The sequence below is a fragment of the Rattus norvegicus genome, chromosome 16 (assembly GCF_036323735.1).
Source record: "Rattus norvegicus strain BN/NHsdMcwi chromosome 16, GRCr8, whole genome shotgun sequence".
Lineage (NCBI taxonomy): Eukaryota > Metazoa > Chordata > Mammalia > Rodentia > Muridae > Rattus > Rattus norvegicus.
The window spans coordinates 16,717,501-16,731,338 of NC_086034.1; the positions used below are offsets into that span (position 1 = coordinate 16,717,501).

Genomic DNA, 13,838 nt, shown 5'->3' on the forward strand with positions numbered 1-13,838 from the left:
ATTTTGGCTACACTGACGGGTCAACAAGCCCTCAGGATCTCCCTGTCTCTATCATTGCACCCTCAACCCAGCACTGCAGCACAAGTGTTTGTTGCCATGACTGGCTTTCACGTGGGTGACGGGGATCTGAGCTCGTCTCATGCTCAGACAGCAAGCACTTTACCCACTAAGCCCTCTCCATGGACACAGATGTAGCCCCCTCTTACATTTGCCCAGTATCTTGTTCTCTCACCCTGCTTTGCTATTCCATATTTTTCCAGGAGATGGTGTAGAAAGAAATCCCTCCTTGAGTGACAGTCCCCCCATCTTGGACTAATCAGACTCCAAAGGTAATGAAAAATGGGCTTGTGTTCCTTATAAATTTTCTAATATGTTGTGCTCTATTGTAATGGCAAAAAATGCAGTGGATGCTAAGACTCAATAGGACCATATGACATGGGCAAAGATATGCATGCCCCAAAAATAAAAGCATACACAGACAAAAACAGTGGTAACACTACTATGGAGTTAAGTTTCTTTAGCCACATGACTACTTCCTGCACTGCAGCTAGCTTTAAAGCTGCTCCAGATAGGACTTGTTCACAGGGGTGTTCCTGACACTAAGAGAAGGACTTGGACAGAGAGCTAGCTGTCATCTCCTTGTGCTAACAACAGAGAGTCCTCAGATACTTAGAGAAGAGAAGCGTGGGAGTGGGGTTACAGGTACACAGTGTCAGTTAAGGCATGCAACCGACGGGAGACGATGGGCTGCCCTGGACAGCCAGTGGTCTCTTCTACCCCAATACGTCATTGTTCCGAGACTCCACAGCCTTAACTCGGAGTCTATACCTGCTGCACTTGCTCCAGGCTTTCTTCAACCAAAGCTTCTGCCAATTCCACACCCAACTAATCCTTCAAAGAGAGTTACCTTGTGGAAATCGATGAGATCTGTTAGGGTGGCATGGCGGTTAGGGTCCACTCCCAGAAAGCTGTAGAAGTCCCCAGAGGCATCCACAAGGAAATGTTTGAAACCTCTCTGCAGGCGGTAGGACAGGGTATAACCCCAGATCTTCTCACTGACCCGGACTAAAAATGCTCCCTCGGTCATATTCTCCAGAAGGTCTTCTGCATTCTCTCGGCTAATAATTCCTAATTCAAAAGAAGAACATGAGAAGAAAAATTAAAAAGCCTTGGTAGGCTCTGCCTCTTCTTTTCCTACTTCAATGTCAGATCATCTACCAGCCCTTTCTCTCTGGCTCACTTCACAGACCATCCATGTTTTCTGGGGTGTGGGAAGAAGGAAAAGGGCCTTGGGAGGTTGGATGGTCTCTGCCTGTTGCTGCAAAAGTATACTGACCCAGAACAACCAGCGATGAGGCAGGGGAGAGCTTTTCGACAATGACCAGAGTGGAGCATGCTTTTCTCCAAATTAAACCACACTAATTTAGATTAATTAGGCAAGCAAGGAATCACTAATGAACTGGATTATAGTTCATCTATTGATCACAAACACTAGAGAGCCTTACAGACCAGAGTTAATGACTAGCCAGAATGATGGAGGACCACGCCATGTTGACCTGGTACAGTAGATGAAATCTAAATGGTGGTTTCTCCCAAGGCTGGGGTCCAACGTTGTGACATTGAAACACAAAATTGTCAGCAACAAAGCACGATCATAATGCCTGGAATATGTTTACAATTTTCTTCATAGCTGTTCTGAGGCACAAGTGGGCCCCGTATCTGATCAGAGATCACTCTGAATGCCTCTGCACACTGAGCACAAGGTTTCTTAGTGGGTAGAATAATAAAACTCCATTTTGCACAAGGACCTTCTAAGGTACTTTGGCCTATGCTGTGTGGTACCACCAGAGTACAGAAGTCAGATCTGCCTTTGGGATTACATGTGCATTGGCAGCAACCCCTAGAAATGCTTCCATGAAGCTGCCTCACCCACATGACTGGGAGAAGGCAAGTATTTGGTAAGGCAAACTCTGAAGAGCAGGAAGGTAGGGAGGAGAGAGGGAGCCAGAAGAAGTATATTCATTCTTTAACACTTCCCCCACCAAGGGATCTTCTGCCAAAACCTTAACTTCTCCAGGGCCCTTTGATATTTATGTGTCTAAATCCACATCCAATGTAGTTCAAGTCCAATAAAAAGTTCCAAATGTTTTTGGTTGGTTGGTTGGTTGGGTGGTTGGTTGGTTGGGTGGGTGGTTGGTTGGTTGGTTAGTTGGTTAGTTGGTTGGTTGGTTGGTTGGTTAGTTGGTTAGTTGGTTGGTTGGTTGTTTTTGATCCTGTTATTAGTTATGGGTTTGCAGAGTCTTGTCATCTTCTGCTGTTCTAGAATAGCAATGAATTGTAACAAACCCCCATCTGCACAGCTACGTGACTACTTGACAAGGTATACACCCTTTGAGCTCCTTATACCCGAGGCAGGGGGAAATGCACCCATACTGCCAAATGCTGCTTTCAAAGACAATCACCATGCTTGATGGCTACTGCTCATGTCCTATCCCAAAACTCAGAAAAAATGGCAACCAAGCCAGCTAGCTCTCCCCAAACAGGCAAAGTAAGTCCAAGAGATAGAGGAGGAGGAGAAGGAAGGCCTCATATCAACAGAGCAGCTAAAGAAAGTACATTGTCCCATGCAGAGATAGACCAGAGAGAGCTATCAGAGACACAGAAAAATTAGTTGTGACAGTTTTAACTGTCAACTTGACACAATGTAAAATCATGAGAGACAATCTAGATCAAACTGGCCTATATGTATATCTGTACAGAACTGTCTTGAATGCTTTAACTTTATTATGGGAGGACCCACCATAAAAGTAGGTAGTTTCAGAGACATGGAGGACAGAACAAAAATTCACTAGCTGGACACACTATGGCCCCCCATCTTGTCTACTCTTCAATAACGTCTTAATATCAACAGATTGTAACAAAGAATACAGAGGTTCAAGATTTCCCAAGGACATGGACATGTTGAGGGTAGAGTCTAGACTTGGACTAGGGTCTTCAGACCTCCAAGTGCAGGGTTCTTTGCCATACACCATGTTAACTCATGAGGACAGAAATGCTAGAAAATACAATAAAAGGGAGATTAAGGTAGACTGCATAGAGGCACTGGAGAGGAACAAGAAGTGCAACTTAATAGCTTGGTAGGTAATGTGTAAAAAGCAAGGGGGATAATCATAAGGTGTTAACAGGAAAACATGCATTGAAAGAGTAGCAAGGTCTATTCATGGGTCACTCACATAAATGTAATGTTCCAGAAGTGGACAGAAACTCTGACAACTGTATATTCTAATCCTAGAAGGGAGGTAAGAAGAGGAGAAGGGAGGGTGGATAGAGGCAGTACTTAAAACTGAGTGGTTGAGAATCATCAAAGACGTATGGAAAAGTTGTGCAAAAATACTCAATATTCCCTTTGTCAACCAGGAAAAGCAGACAGATTTTTTTATAAATATCAAACAGATTAACTTCTCAGTTGCAGTAATAGAAACCATAGGAAATTAGATTAATATAGTCAGTGTGCTAAGAGCAAAACAACTACATTTAATAAGACAATCTTTCAAGGAGATGAGTATAATAAAGTCATCCTCAGAAAAGTAATGAGGGAGTTGATTAATAAAGGATATATTTCAGAAAAAAAGAAAATATACCCTGGGCAGAGAATGTGAGAATCCGGAAGGAATGGTAGGTACATGCTGTAGGTCAGTCTGAAAACGAACAAATGAAAGTAACGTTACAGTACAATGAGAACAGACACGTTTTTTTTAAGATCAATTAAAATAGATAATGAACATTCAGTACCTATACACAGTGGAATTTTATTTGGCAGTAAAGGAAAATAAAATGATGGAATTTGAGGGAGTGTGGATGCTTGGAAAATATTATATTGAGTGAAGTAACCCAGACTCAGAAAGACAAACGTGTGTTTTTCCCACTCAAATATGGATCCTAGCATCAAATCTTTATATGTGTGTGTTTATTTCGGGATATCTGTAGAATCCAGGAACTAGAAATGAGCCATTCATGCAGAGGAGGAAGAAAGATCTTAAGAAAGGAGGTATCCTATTTTGGTTTCTATTTTTCTTATAAACACTGTAACCAAAGGCAATTTGAGAAGGGAGATTTTATTGGTTTATAGTTGCAGTATATCACTGAGGGAAGTAAAGGTAGGAAGGAACTCAAGGAGGGAAGAAATTGAACAAGGGCTTTTTCTCTGTGATTTGCCCAGCCTTCCTTCTTAGATCACCAAGAGCCACCTAAATATGGGTGGCAATGCCCCCAGAGAACTAGGCCCTGTTTTACAAATTTGCTTACAGGCAAATGGAAGCATTTTCTCAGTTGAGATTCTTCTTCCCAGATAACTTTAGTTTGTGTCAAGTTGGCAAAATCCTAACCAGGGCAGGAAGACAGTAGAATCCAAAGGATAACAGAGGCAGAAAAATGAATGAGGAAACGAATTCAGCAAAGTACGAAAGACAAGATTAACCAGAAAGTAAACACATTGAGACTCCTTTTACCTTCACAAAACTAATAAAGTGCTGAGAAGTTAACAGATAAACAACAAATGGAAGAGAAGAAATGATAGCTAAAGCATTTGGGACAAGGATCCCACCTGGTAGAAGAGAGGGGTCTGTGTACACAGCACACAGGGCTCAAGATTGGTGCTGTGTCCACTCACCCCTTTCTTCTTGACCTCAATGCCCTCAGTGCACCTCTACTTGACCTTGTATTTTCTAGCCCTCAGTACAGTAACTAAATAAACATATGTTCCTTATGGATTTCCCTGCTCAGATAGCTCAGACTATGACAACTTGCAATTACAATGATGGGAACAAGGCATTGGCACAAGACTTTTGTTGCATAATTACCTACAGAGGAGGACAAAAACAGGAACAGGCAGGTGGATCTACGGATGCTCTGTAAGAATTAGAAAGCAGGAGGCTGACTCAACGAAACTGGAGGGTTAAGAAGCCAAGGGGAGACCACCCGGGGCCACCTTCACTAAGAATAGAATCAAAATTCAGCAAGATACAGACATAACCCCCCTCCCCCCCAACCCCCAGGCTTATCAATTTGAATGCTTGGTCAGCAGGGAGTAGAACTACTAGGAAGTGAGGTCTTGTTGGAGGAAGTGTGTCCCTGCAGGGTGAGCTTTGAGGTCTCAAATGCTCAAGCTGGGTCCAGTGTGTCTCTCTCCCTGCTTCCTGATGTAAAACTCTCAGTTACTCTCCACCTTGATGTCTGCCTGCCTGCCGCCATGCTTCCCCCCATGGCAACAGTGGACTAAACCTCTGAACTGCAAGCCAGCCCCAGTTAAATATTCCCTTTATTAGAGCTGCTGTGGTCATGGTATCTCTTAGCAGCAATAGAACACTGACTAGGACACTAGCCATCTGAGAAAGCCAGCCTCTCTGTCTGTAAACACTACATACATACAAAAGAGGAGGTTCTGTGGAGTTAGAAACACTTCTCCTGGAAAAGTTTGAGAAAATTAACTTTACATAAAAAGTCACAGAGAAGCAACAAAGTCAAGTCACATTACCACGAGAAGAAAGGAGTGGCCAGAAGTTCTTCCCTGTAGGTAACACATGTATATGTCATCCATAATGTATGCAATTGGCTCTCTCTATACCTGCAGGTTCTTTAACAACAAAAGACAATAAGGAGGTTTGGGGATGGAATCTACTCCATACCAAATACATACGGACTGTTTTCTTCTCATCATTTTCTAAACCATATAGCATAACACCTGTCTATACAGCACATATATCTTATAGGGCACTCTAAATCATCTAAGACAACATATGCAGGGGGTGTAGATGGCTGATATGCATATACTTATAAAATAGACTTAAGAAACTGGAGTTTGATATCAGTGGGGGCTCTGAAGCCAAGCGTATGTGGAACCGTAGAAGAAAGTGCAATTACAAGAACTCTTTCAATGGACCATGTTACCTGGCTGGATGTTTCTTTGCTGGAGAGGAAAGAATGTACGTGAAATGTAAAGATAAAGTTGAGAAACTCAATAAACGGGGGCAGCCTTTTTTCTTCTGATAATAGTTGTGGGATTGAGGGAAGGAGTGACCTCAACTTTCAGCAGTTAGGGTTTCCCCAAAGGTCCAGCCTCCTAAGGGGCCATCAGGTAAAGAGGCAACAAGGGTGCTGGAGACATGGCTCAGCAGTTAAGAGTACTGACTGCTCTTCCAGAGGTCCTGAGTTCAACTCCCAGCAACCACGTGGTGGCTCACAACCATCTGTAATGGGATCCAATGCTCTCTTCTGGTACTTCTGAAGACAGCTACAGTGTACTCATATACATTAAATGAATAAATAAATCTTTTTAAAAGAAAAGGAATCAACATGACGTCAGAGTTACACTTGAAGGTGAATAGCCCCAGCTAAAAGTCATTGATGGAAGATGCTGAAATGCATAGGGGCCAAAATGGCTAAGTTGTTTGGTCTGATTAGTGACTTGTCTATGCCAGGAGTAAGACCATTAGTCTATTGGCTATGGGTCATCTCAGCGGGTGTGGTGAACACAGATGACGAGGCCCAGGGGATGACTTTCTATGACTCTCTCCCAAGGAGGCTTTTGCACTGAGACCCCCATCTTGGAAAAGGACTGAAGTTAGACCCATCAAAGCAAGAAGGTGGACTGTGAGCTTAAATGATTGAACTTTCACCAGGAGATAAAAGAGATTAACTGAAAGATATGCATAACAAAGGGATGTAACTACTTTTTTCTGATGCAAAAAAAAAATATATGATGGTCACTTTTTCTTTACATGTGTGTGCAGAAAAGCACCATGGTGCACACATGTGGAAGTCAGAGGACAAACTATAATCGATTCTCTCCTTTCACCTCATAGGCTAGAGGACTAAACTCAGGCCATAGGGTTTGGCAAGTACCTTTACCTACTAGCCATCTCACTCCCTGCTAATGACTAGTTTCAACTAAAACATAAAAAGTATTCCTACTTGCAGAACGCATTGTGATCATGGGACATCATTATATAAATTGTCATTGGTAAGATTATGTGAGCTTTTTTAATCATCAATAGTAAATAAGAGTCTGGAGTAAGTTAAGATTACTTATCAAATCATTCAAGGTAAGGGCTAGAGAGATGGCTCAGCAGTTACGAGTGCTTGCTGCTCCTACAGAGGATCAGAGATGGATTCCCAAAGGTTCACAATGATCTTGAACTCCAGTTCTAGGGAGACTCAATGACCTCTTCCTTCGGCGCACACGTGCGGGCGCGCACGCACGTACGCACGCACGCACACACACCCACACACACACAAATAATAAGTAAACAAAACAAAGCATGTTAGGAAATCAAATCTCATCTGTTTTACATCTTTCTAGGAATTAGAAACACTAGTTGTCAAAAGTCTGAACAAAGGCTGAGTATGTAGCTCAAATGAGAGTGCTTGACATGCATGCACAGATGAGTAGGCTCACCCTTAGCACCACATAAACTGGATTGGATGGCAGGAAGCCCAGCCTAGAGTCCCAGCACTTGGGAAGTGGAAGCAGGAGGACTGGAAGTTCAAAGTCATTTCCAGAGAGTTTAAAGCCAGCCTGAGCTAAGTGATACCTTGTCATGAAAGAAAGAGAGAGAAAGAGAGAGAGAGAGAGAGAGAGAGAGAGAGAGAGAGAGAGAGAGAGAGGGGAGGGAGGGACGGAAGGAGGGTGGGAGGTGAGAGGAGGGGAGGGAAAAGAGGGGAAGGGAGGAGAGGATCTTTAGGAGACAACGTAGGGACAGAGGAAGCTATGAATGAGTGAAGTTCTGAGGTAAATGTGTATTGTTGACATGGCCGTGTCAAGGACTCCATAGGCTCAGACCCATGGAGGAATGGCAAAGCCTTCTCAGTGAGGCTAAGGCTCAGAAAATTTGGCAAAGCCTTCCATTCTGGGCCATGTGTAGATGTTGATAGTGTGTACAAAAAAAGTCCACTTTCGTTTTCTCCCTTCAGACACTTAGAGCCTGAAGTTTTCTCCCATCCAGAGACTGTTCCAACCAAACCTGTCTCCTTGATCCAGCTGTATAATACAGCCCCTCTTCCTTGCATATCTGCATGTAATAACTCTACCTCTTTGTTCAGCTGTACCCAGAAATCTGGCCTTCTTGTTCAACTCTATATAATGGACATGATGCACTGGGGTGCTGTCGTTTCTCCAGTAGAGCACCCAATTCATGCAATCCCAGGTTTTCTGTCTGTGTGTCTCTCTGTCTTTGTCTTTTCTCACTGCTCCAGTGAGAACAAACTCCTGGAAGCTATACAAGGATATAGCGAGATGCCCAGACATAGATCCATAGATCAGGACTTATCAACCTGAGTGCTACTTGGTATTTTAAACTCTTCCTCCCAAATGCCAAACCCCCTCCCAGTTGTTACCACCGAAAATGTCCCCTGGAGGTACAGTCACCTGATGAAAGCCCCCACTGTGGGCACAGACCAGGAATCTCCAAAAACATGTTAATAAATGAACAACAGCAACAAAAACTTAGACCATACTACTACAGTACATCATACAATTCTACATTAAATGTATGGTTTCAATAGTAGTTGTTTATATTAAAATTATATTTACACAAATCTAAGACTTATCAGAACAACAACTTTCTGGGGTTATTTTCTTCCACTCTATCCACATGTCTAGAAATGTGTCTGGACTTGGGATATCAATAAGTAGCACAGAGGAAGTGTAGTCCCATAACTGGTTTATTTGTGCCAACCACTGTTTGAGAGGAATCCATCATTTGGCTTCACACTAGTCCTTTGAGACAGATATTTTTATACATACACACACACACACACACACACACACACACACACACACACACACCATTTTTCATGGTAGAAAACGAGGCATAAAAAGACTGAATTACCTACCACGGTCTCACAGCAGAAGAACGGAAAAGTCCGTCAGTCTATACTCTCCCAGATCCTCCTATGCAGCAAACAGGAGTACTGGGTGAGCATAGTGTGGAATAGTACAACTTGTCCCTTCCCCAAGGAGACTCAACCTAGAAGTGTGAAGTTTCTCAGCTGGCTGAGTTCTAGGTGAGCCAAGACCGGGGAATTGATGGAGAATTCCCAAGGCTGTGATGTGGAGAGGAGATAGCTATTAGAATCTACAAAGAGGAAATGGTTCTGCAGTCTTTCCAATATAGACAGGCTCATAACCAGACACTGGGAGATTAAGTCCAGTGACCCCATGTACCTGAGGAAGATGATTCTAGGATCCATCCACATAACATGACTCTGTATTTGCACAAAACGTATGAAAACCTTCCATACTGGGTACATTAAATCATCTCTAGATAGATATCTAATTCAATGATATATATTTTTTCCATCCTCAGTTGGTGATCCCATGGATACAGAACCCACAAACATGGAGAACATTAAGAAATGATAAGTGGGGAAGAGACCACCAACACTGCCCACCCCTGCCCACATCCCTGGCCCAAGAGGAAACTGTATAAGGCCTCTGGGCTCCCGTGGGGGAGGGCCCAGGAGCGGCAGGACCCCTGCCTGAGACACCACCGGAACCTGAAGGAAACAGACCGGATAAACAGTTCTCTGCACCCAAATCCCGTGGGAGGGAGAGCTAAACCTTCAGAGATGCAGACAAGCCTGGGAAACCAGAAGAGACTGCTCTCTGTACATACATCTCGGACACCAGAGGAAAACACCAAAGGCCATCTGGAACCCTGGTGCACTGAAGCTCCCGGAAGGGGCGGCACAGGTCTTCTCTGGTCTTCCGCCGCAGAGAGCCCGTGGGCAGCACCCCGCGAGCAAACTTGAGCCTCGGGACCACAGGTAAGACCAACTTGTCTGTTGCAAGAAAGCTGCCTGGTGAAATCGGGACACACAGAGGCAGAACTCCTCTAGGACCGGGCACGTCCTGTGTTTACCGGAAGTCCCACACCCGCGGATCCCGGCCCGCAGCAGCTCTCTGCTCCCAGACCCCGTGGGAAAGAGACCTCACCGCCTGGTCAGGTGGGCACTCCTGAGGCTGCATAAGCTCCCGGAAGGGGCTGCACAGGTCTTCCTGGTTGCTGCCGCCGCAAAGAGCCCGTGGGCAGCACCCCGCGAGCGAACTTGAGCCTCAGGACCACAGGTAAGACCAAATTTTCTGCTGCAAGAAAGCTGCCTGGTGAACTCAAGACACAGGCCCACAAGAACAGCTGAAGACCTGTAGACAGGAAAACCTACACGCCCGAAAGCAGAACACTCTGTCCCCATAACTGACTGAAAGAGAGGAAAACAGGTCTACAGCACTCCTGACACACAGGCTTATAGGACAGTCTAGCCACTGTCAGAAATAGCACAACAAAGTAACACTAGAGATAATCTGATGGCGAGAGGCAAGCGCAGGAACACAAGCAACAGAAACCAAGACTACATGGCATCATCGGAGCCCAATTCTCCCACCAAAACAAACATGGAATATCCAAACACACCAGAAAAGCAAGATCTAGTTTCAAAATCATATTTGATCATGATGCTGGAGGACTTCAAGAAAGACGTGAAGAACTCCCTTAGGGAAACACAGGAAAACATTAATAAACAAGTAGAAGCCTACAGAGAGGAATCGCAAAAATCCCTGAAAGAATCGAAAAATCCCTGAAAGAATTCCAGGAAAACACAATCAAACAGTTGAAGGAATTAAAAATGGAAATAGAAGCAATCAAGAAAGAACACATGGAAACAACCCTGGATACAGAAAACCAAAAGAAGAGACGAGGAGCTGTAGATACAAGCTTCACCAACAGAATACAAGAGATGGAAGAGAGAATCTCAGGAGCAGAAGATTCCATAGAAATCATTGACTCAACTGTCAAAGATAATGTAAAGCGGAAAAAGCTACTGGTCCAAAACATACAGGAAATCCAGGACTCAATGAGAAGATCAAACCTAAGGATAATAGGTATAGAAGAGAGTGAAGACTCCCAGCTCAAAGGACCAGTAAATATCTTCAACAAAATCATAGAAGAAAACTTCCCTAACCTAAAAAAAGAGATACCCATAGACATACAAGAAGCCTACAGAACTCCAAATAGATTGGACCAGAAAAGAAACACCTCCCGTCACATAATTGTCAAAACACCAAACGCACAAAATAAAGAAAGAATATTAAAAGCAGTAAGGGAAAAAGGTCAAGTAACATATAAAGGCAGACCTATAAGAATCACACCAGACTTCTCGCCAGAAACTATGAAGGCCAGAAGATCCTGGACTGATGTCATACAGACCCTAAGAGAACACAAATGCCAGCCCAGGTTACTGTATCCTGCAAAACTCTCAATTAACATAGATGGAGAAACCAAGATATTCCATGACAAAACCAAATTTACACAATATCTTTCTACAAATCCAGCACTACAAAGGATAATAAATGGTAAAGCCCAACATAAGGAGGCAAGCTATACCCTAGAAGAAGCAAGAAACTAATCGTCTTGGCAACAAAAAAAAAGAGAGTGAAAGCACACAAACATAACCTCACATCCAAATATGAATATAACGGGAAGCAATAATCACTATTCCTTAATATCTCTCAACATCAATGGCCTCAACTCCCCAATAAAAAGAAATAGATTAACAAACTGGATACGCAACAAGGGCCCTGCATTCTGCTGCCTACAGGAAACACACCTCAGAGACAAAGACAGACACTACCTCAGAGTGAAAGGCTGGAAAACAAATTTCCAAGCAAATGGTCAGAAGAAGCAAGCTGGAGTAGCCATTCTATTATCAAATAAAATCAATTTTCAACTAAAAGTCATCAAAAAAGATAAGGAAAGACACTTCATATTCATCAAAGGAAAAATCCACCAAGATGAACTCTCAATCCTAAATATCTATGCCCCAAATACAAGGGCACCTACATACGTAAAAGTAACCTTACTAAAGCTCAAAACACACATTGCACCTCACACAATAATAGTGGGAGATTTCAACACCCCACTCTCATCAATGGACAGATCATGGAAACAGAAATTAAACAGTGATGTCGACAGACTAAGAGAAGTCATGAGCCAAATGGACTTAACAGATATTTATAGAACATTCTATCCTAAAGCAAAAGGATATACCTTCTTCTCAGCTCCTCATGGTACTTTCTCCAAAATTGACCACATAATTGGTCAAAAAACGGGCCTCAACAGGTACAGAAAGATAGAAATAATCCCATGCGTGCTATCGGACCACCACGGCCTAAAACTGGTCTTCAATAACAATAAGGGAAGAATGCCCACATATACGTGGAAATTGAACAATGCTCTACTCAATGATAACCTGGTCAAGGAAGAAATAAAGAAAGAAATTAAAAACTTTTTAGAATTTAATGAAAATGAAGGTACAACATACCCAAACTTATGGGACACAATGAAAGCTGTGCTAAGAGGAAAACTCATAGTGCTGAGTACCTGCAGAAAGAAACAGGAAAGAGCATATGTCAGCAGCTTGACAGCACACCTAAAAGCTCTAGAACAAAAAGAAGCAAATACACCCAGGAGGAGTAGAAGGCAGGAAATAATCAAACTCAGAGCTGAAATCAACCAAGTAGAAACAAAAAGGACCATAGAAAGAATCAACAGAACCAAAAGTTGGTTCTTTGAGAAAATCAACAAGATAGATAAACCCTTAGCCAGACTAACGAGAGGACACAGAGAGTGCGTCCAAATTAACAAAATTAGAAATGAAAAGGGAGACATAACTACAGATACGGAGGAAATTCAAAAAATCATCAGATCTTACTATAAAAACCTATATTCAACAAAACTTGAAAATCTTCAGGAAATGGACAATTTCCTAGACAGATACCAGGTATCGAAGTTAAATCAGGAACAGATAAACCAGTTAAACAACCCCATAACTCCTAAGGAAATAGAAGCAGTCATTAAAGGTCTCCCAACCAAAAAGAGCCCAGGTCCAGACGGGTTTAGTGCAGAATTCTATCAAACCTTCATAGAAGACCTCATACCAATATTATCCAAACTATTCCACAAAATTGAAACAGATGGATCACTACCGAATACCTTCTACGAAGCCACAATTACTCTTATACCTAAACCACACAAAGACACAACAAAGAAAGAGAACTTCAGACCAATTTCCCTTATGAATATCGACGCAAAAATACTCAATAAAATTCTGGCAAACCGAATTCAAGAGCACATCAAAACAATCATCCACCATGATCAAGTAGGCTTCATCCCAGGCATGCAGGGATGGTTTAATATACGGAAAACCATCAACGTGATCCATTATATAAACAAACTGAAAGAACAGAACCACATGATCATTTCATTAGATGCTGAGAAAGCATTTGACAATATTCAACACCCCTTCATGATAAAAGTCCTGGAAAGAATAGGAATTCAAGGCCCATACCTAAACACAGTAAAAGCCATATACAGCAAACCAGTTGCTAACATTAAACTAAATGGAGAGAAACTTGAAGCAATCCCACTAAAATCAGGGACTAGACAAGGCTGCCCACTCTCTCCCTACTTATTCAATATAGTTCTTGAAGTTCTAGCCAGAGCAATCAGACAACAAAAGGAGATCAAGGGGATACAGATCGGAAAAGAAGAGGTCAAAATATCACTATTTGCAGATGACATGATAGTATATTTAAGTGATCCCAAAAGTTCCACCAGAGAACTACTAAAGCTGATAAACAACTTCAGCAAAGTGGCTGGGTATAAAATTAACTCAAATAAATCAGTTGCCTTCCTCTATACAAAAGAGAAACAAGCCGAGAAAGAAATTAGGGAAACGACACCCTTCATAATAGACCCAAATAATATAAAGTACCTCGGTGTGACTTT

At 42.6% G+C, this 13,838-nt stretch overlaps 1 protein-coding gene across 4 annotated transcripts in view; it reads right to left on the bottom strand.

Moving 5' to 3' along the window:
• The window catches only part of Sh2d4b (SH2 domain containing 4B), a 108,626-nt gene that overhangs the window by 8,860 nt on the left and 85,928 nt on the right, over positions 1 to 13,838 (bottom strand). For 3 of the 4 annotated variants that reach the window (XM_039094271.2, XM_039094272.2, NM_001170349.2), the window contains one exon: positions 908 to 1,128. In XM_039094271.2, coding sequence (XP_038950199.1) covers positions 908 to 1,128 — 221 coding nt within the window. Of the gene's footprint in view, positions 1 to 907; positions 1,129 to 13,838 lie in introns of those variants that run through there. The other variant, XM_063275141.1, reaches the window with a different exon arrangement.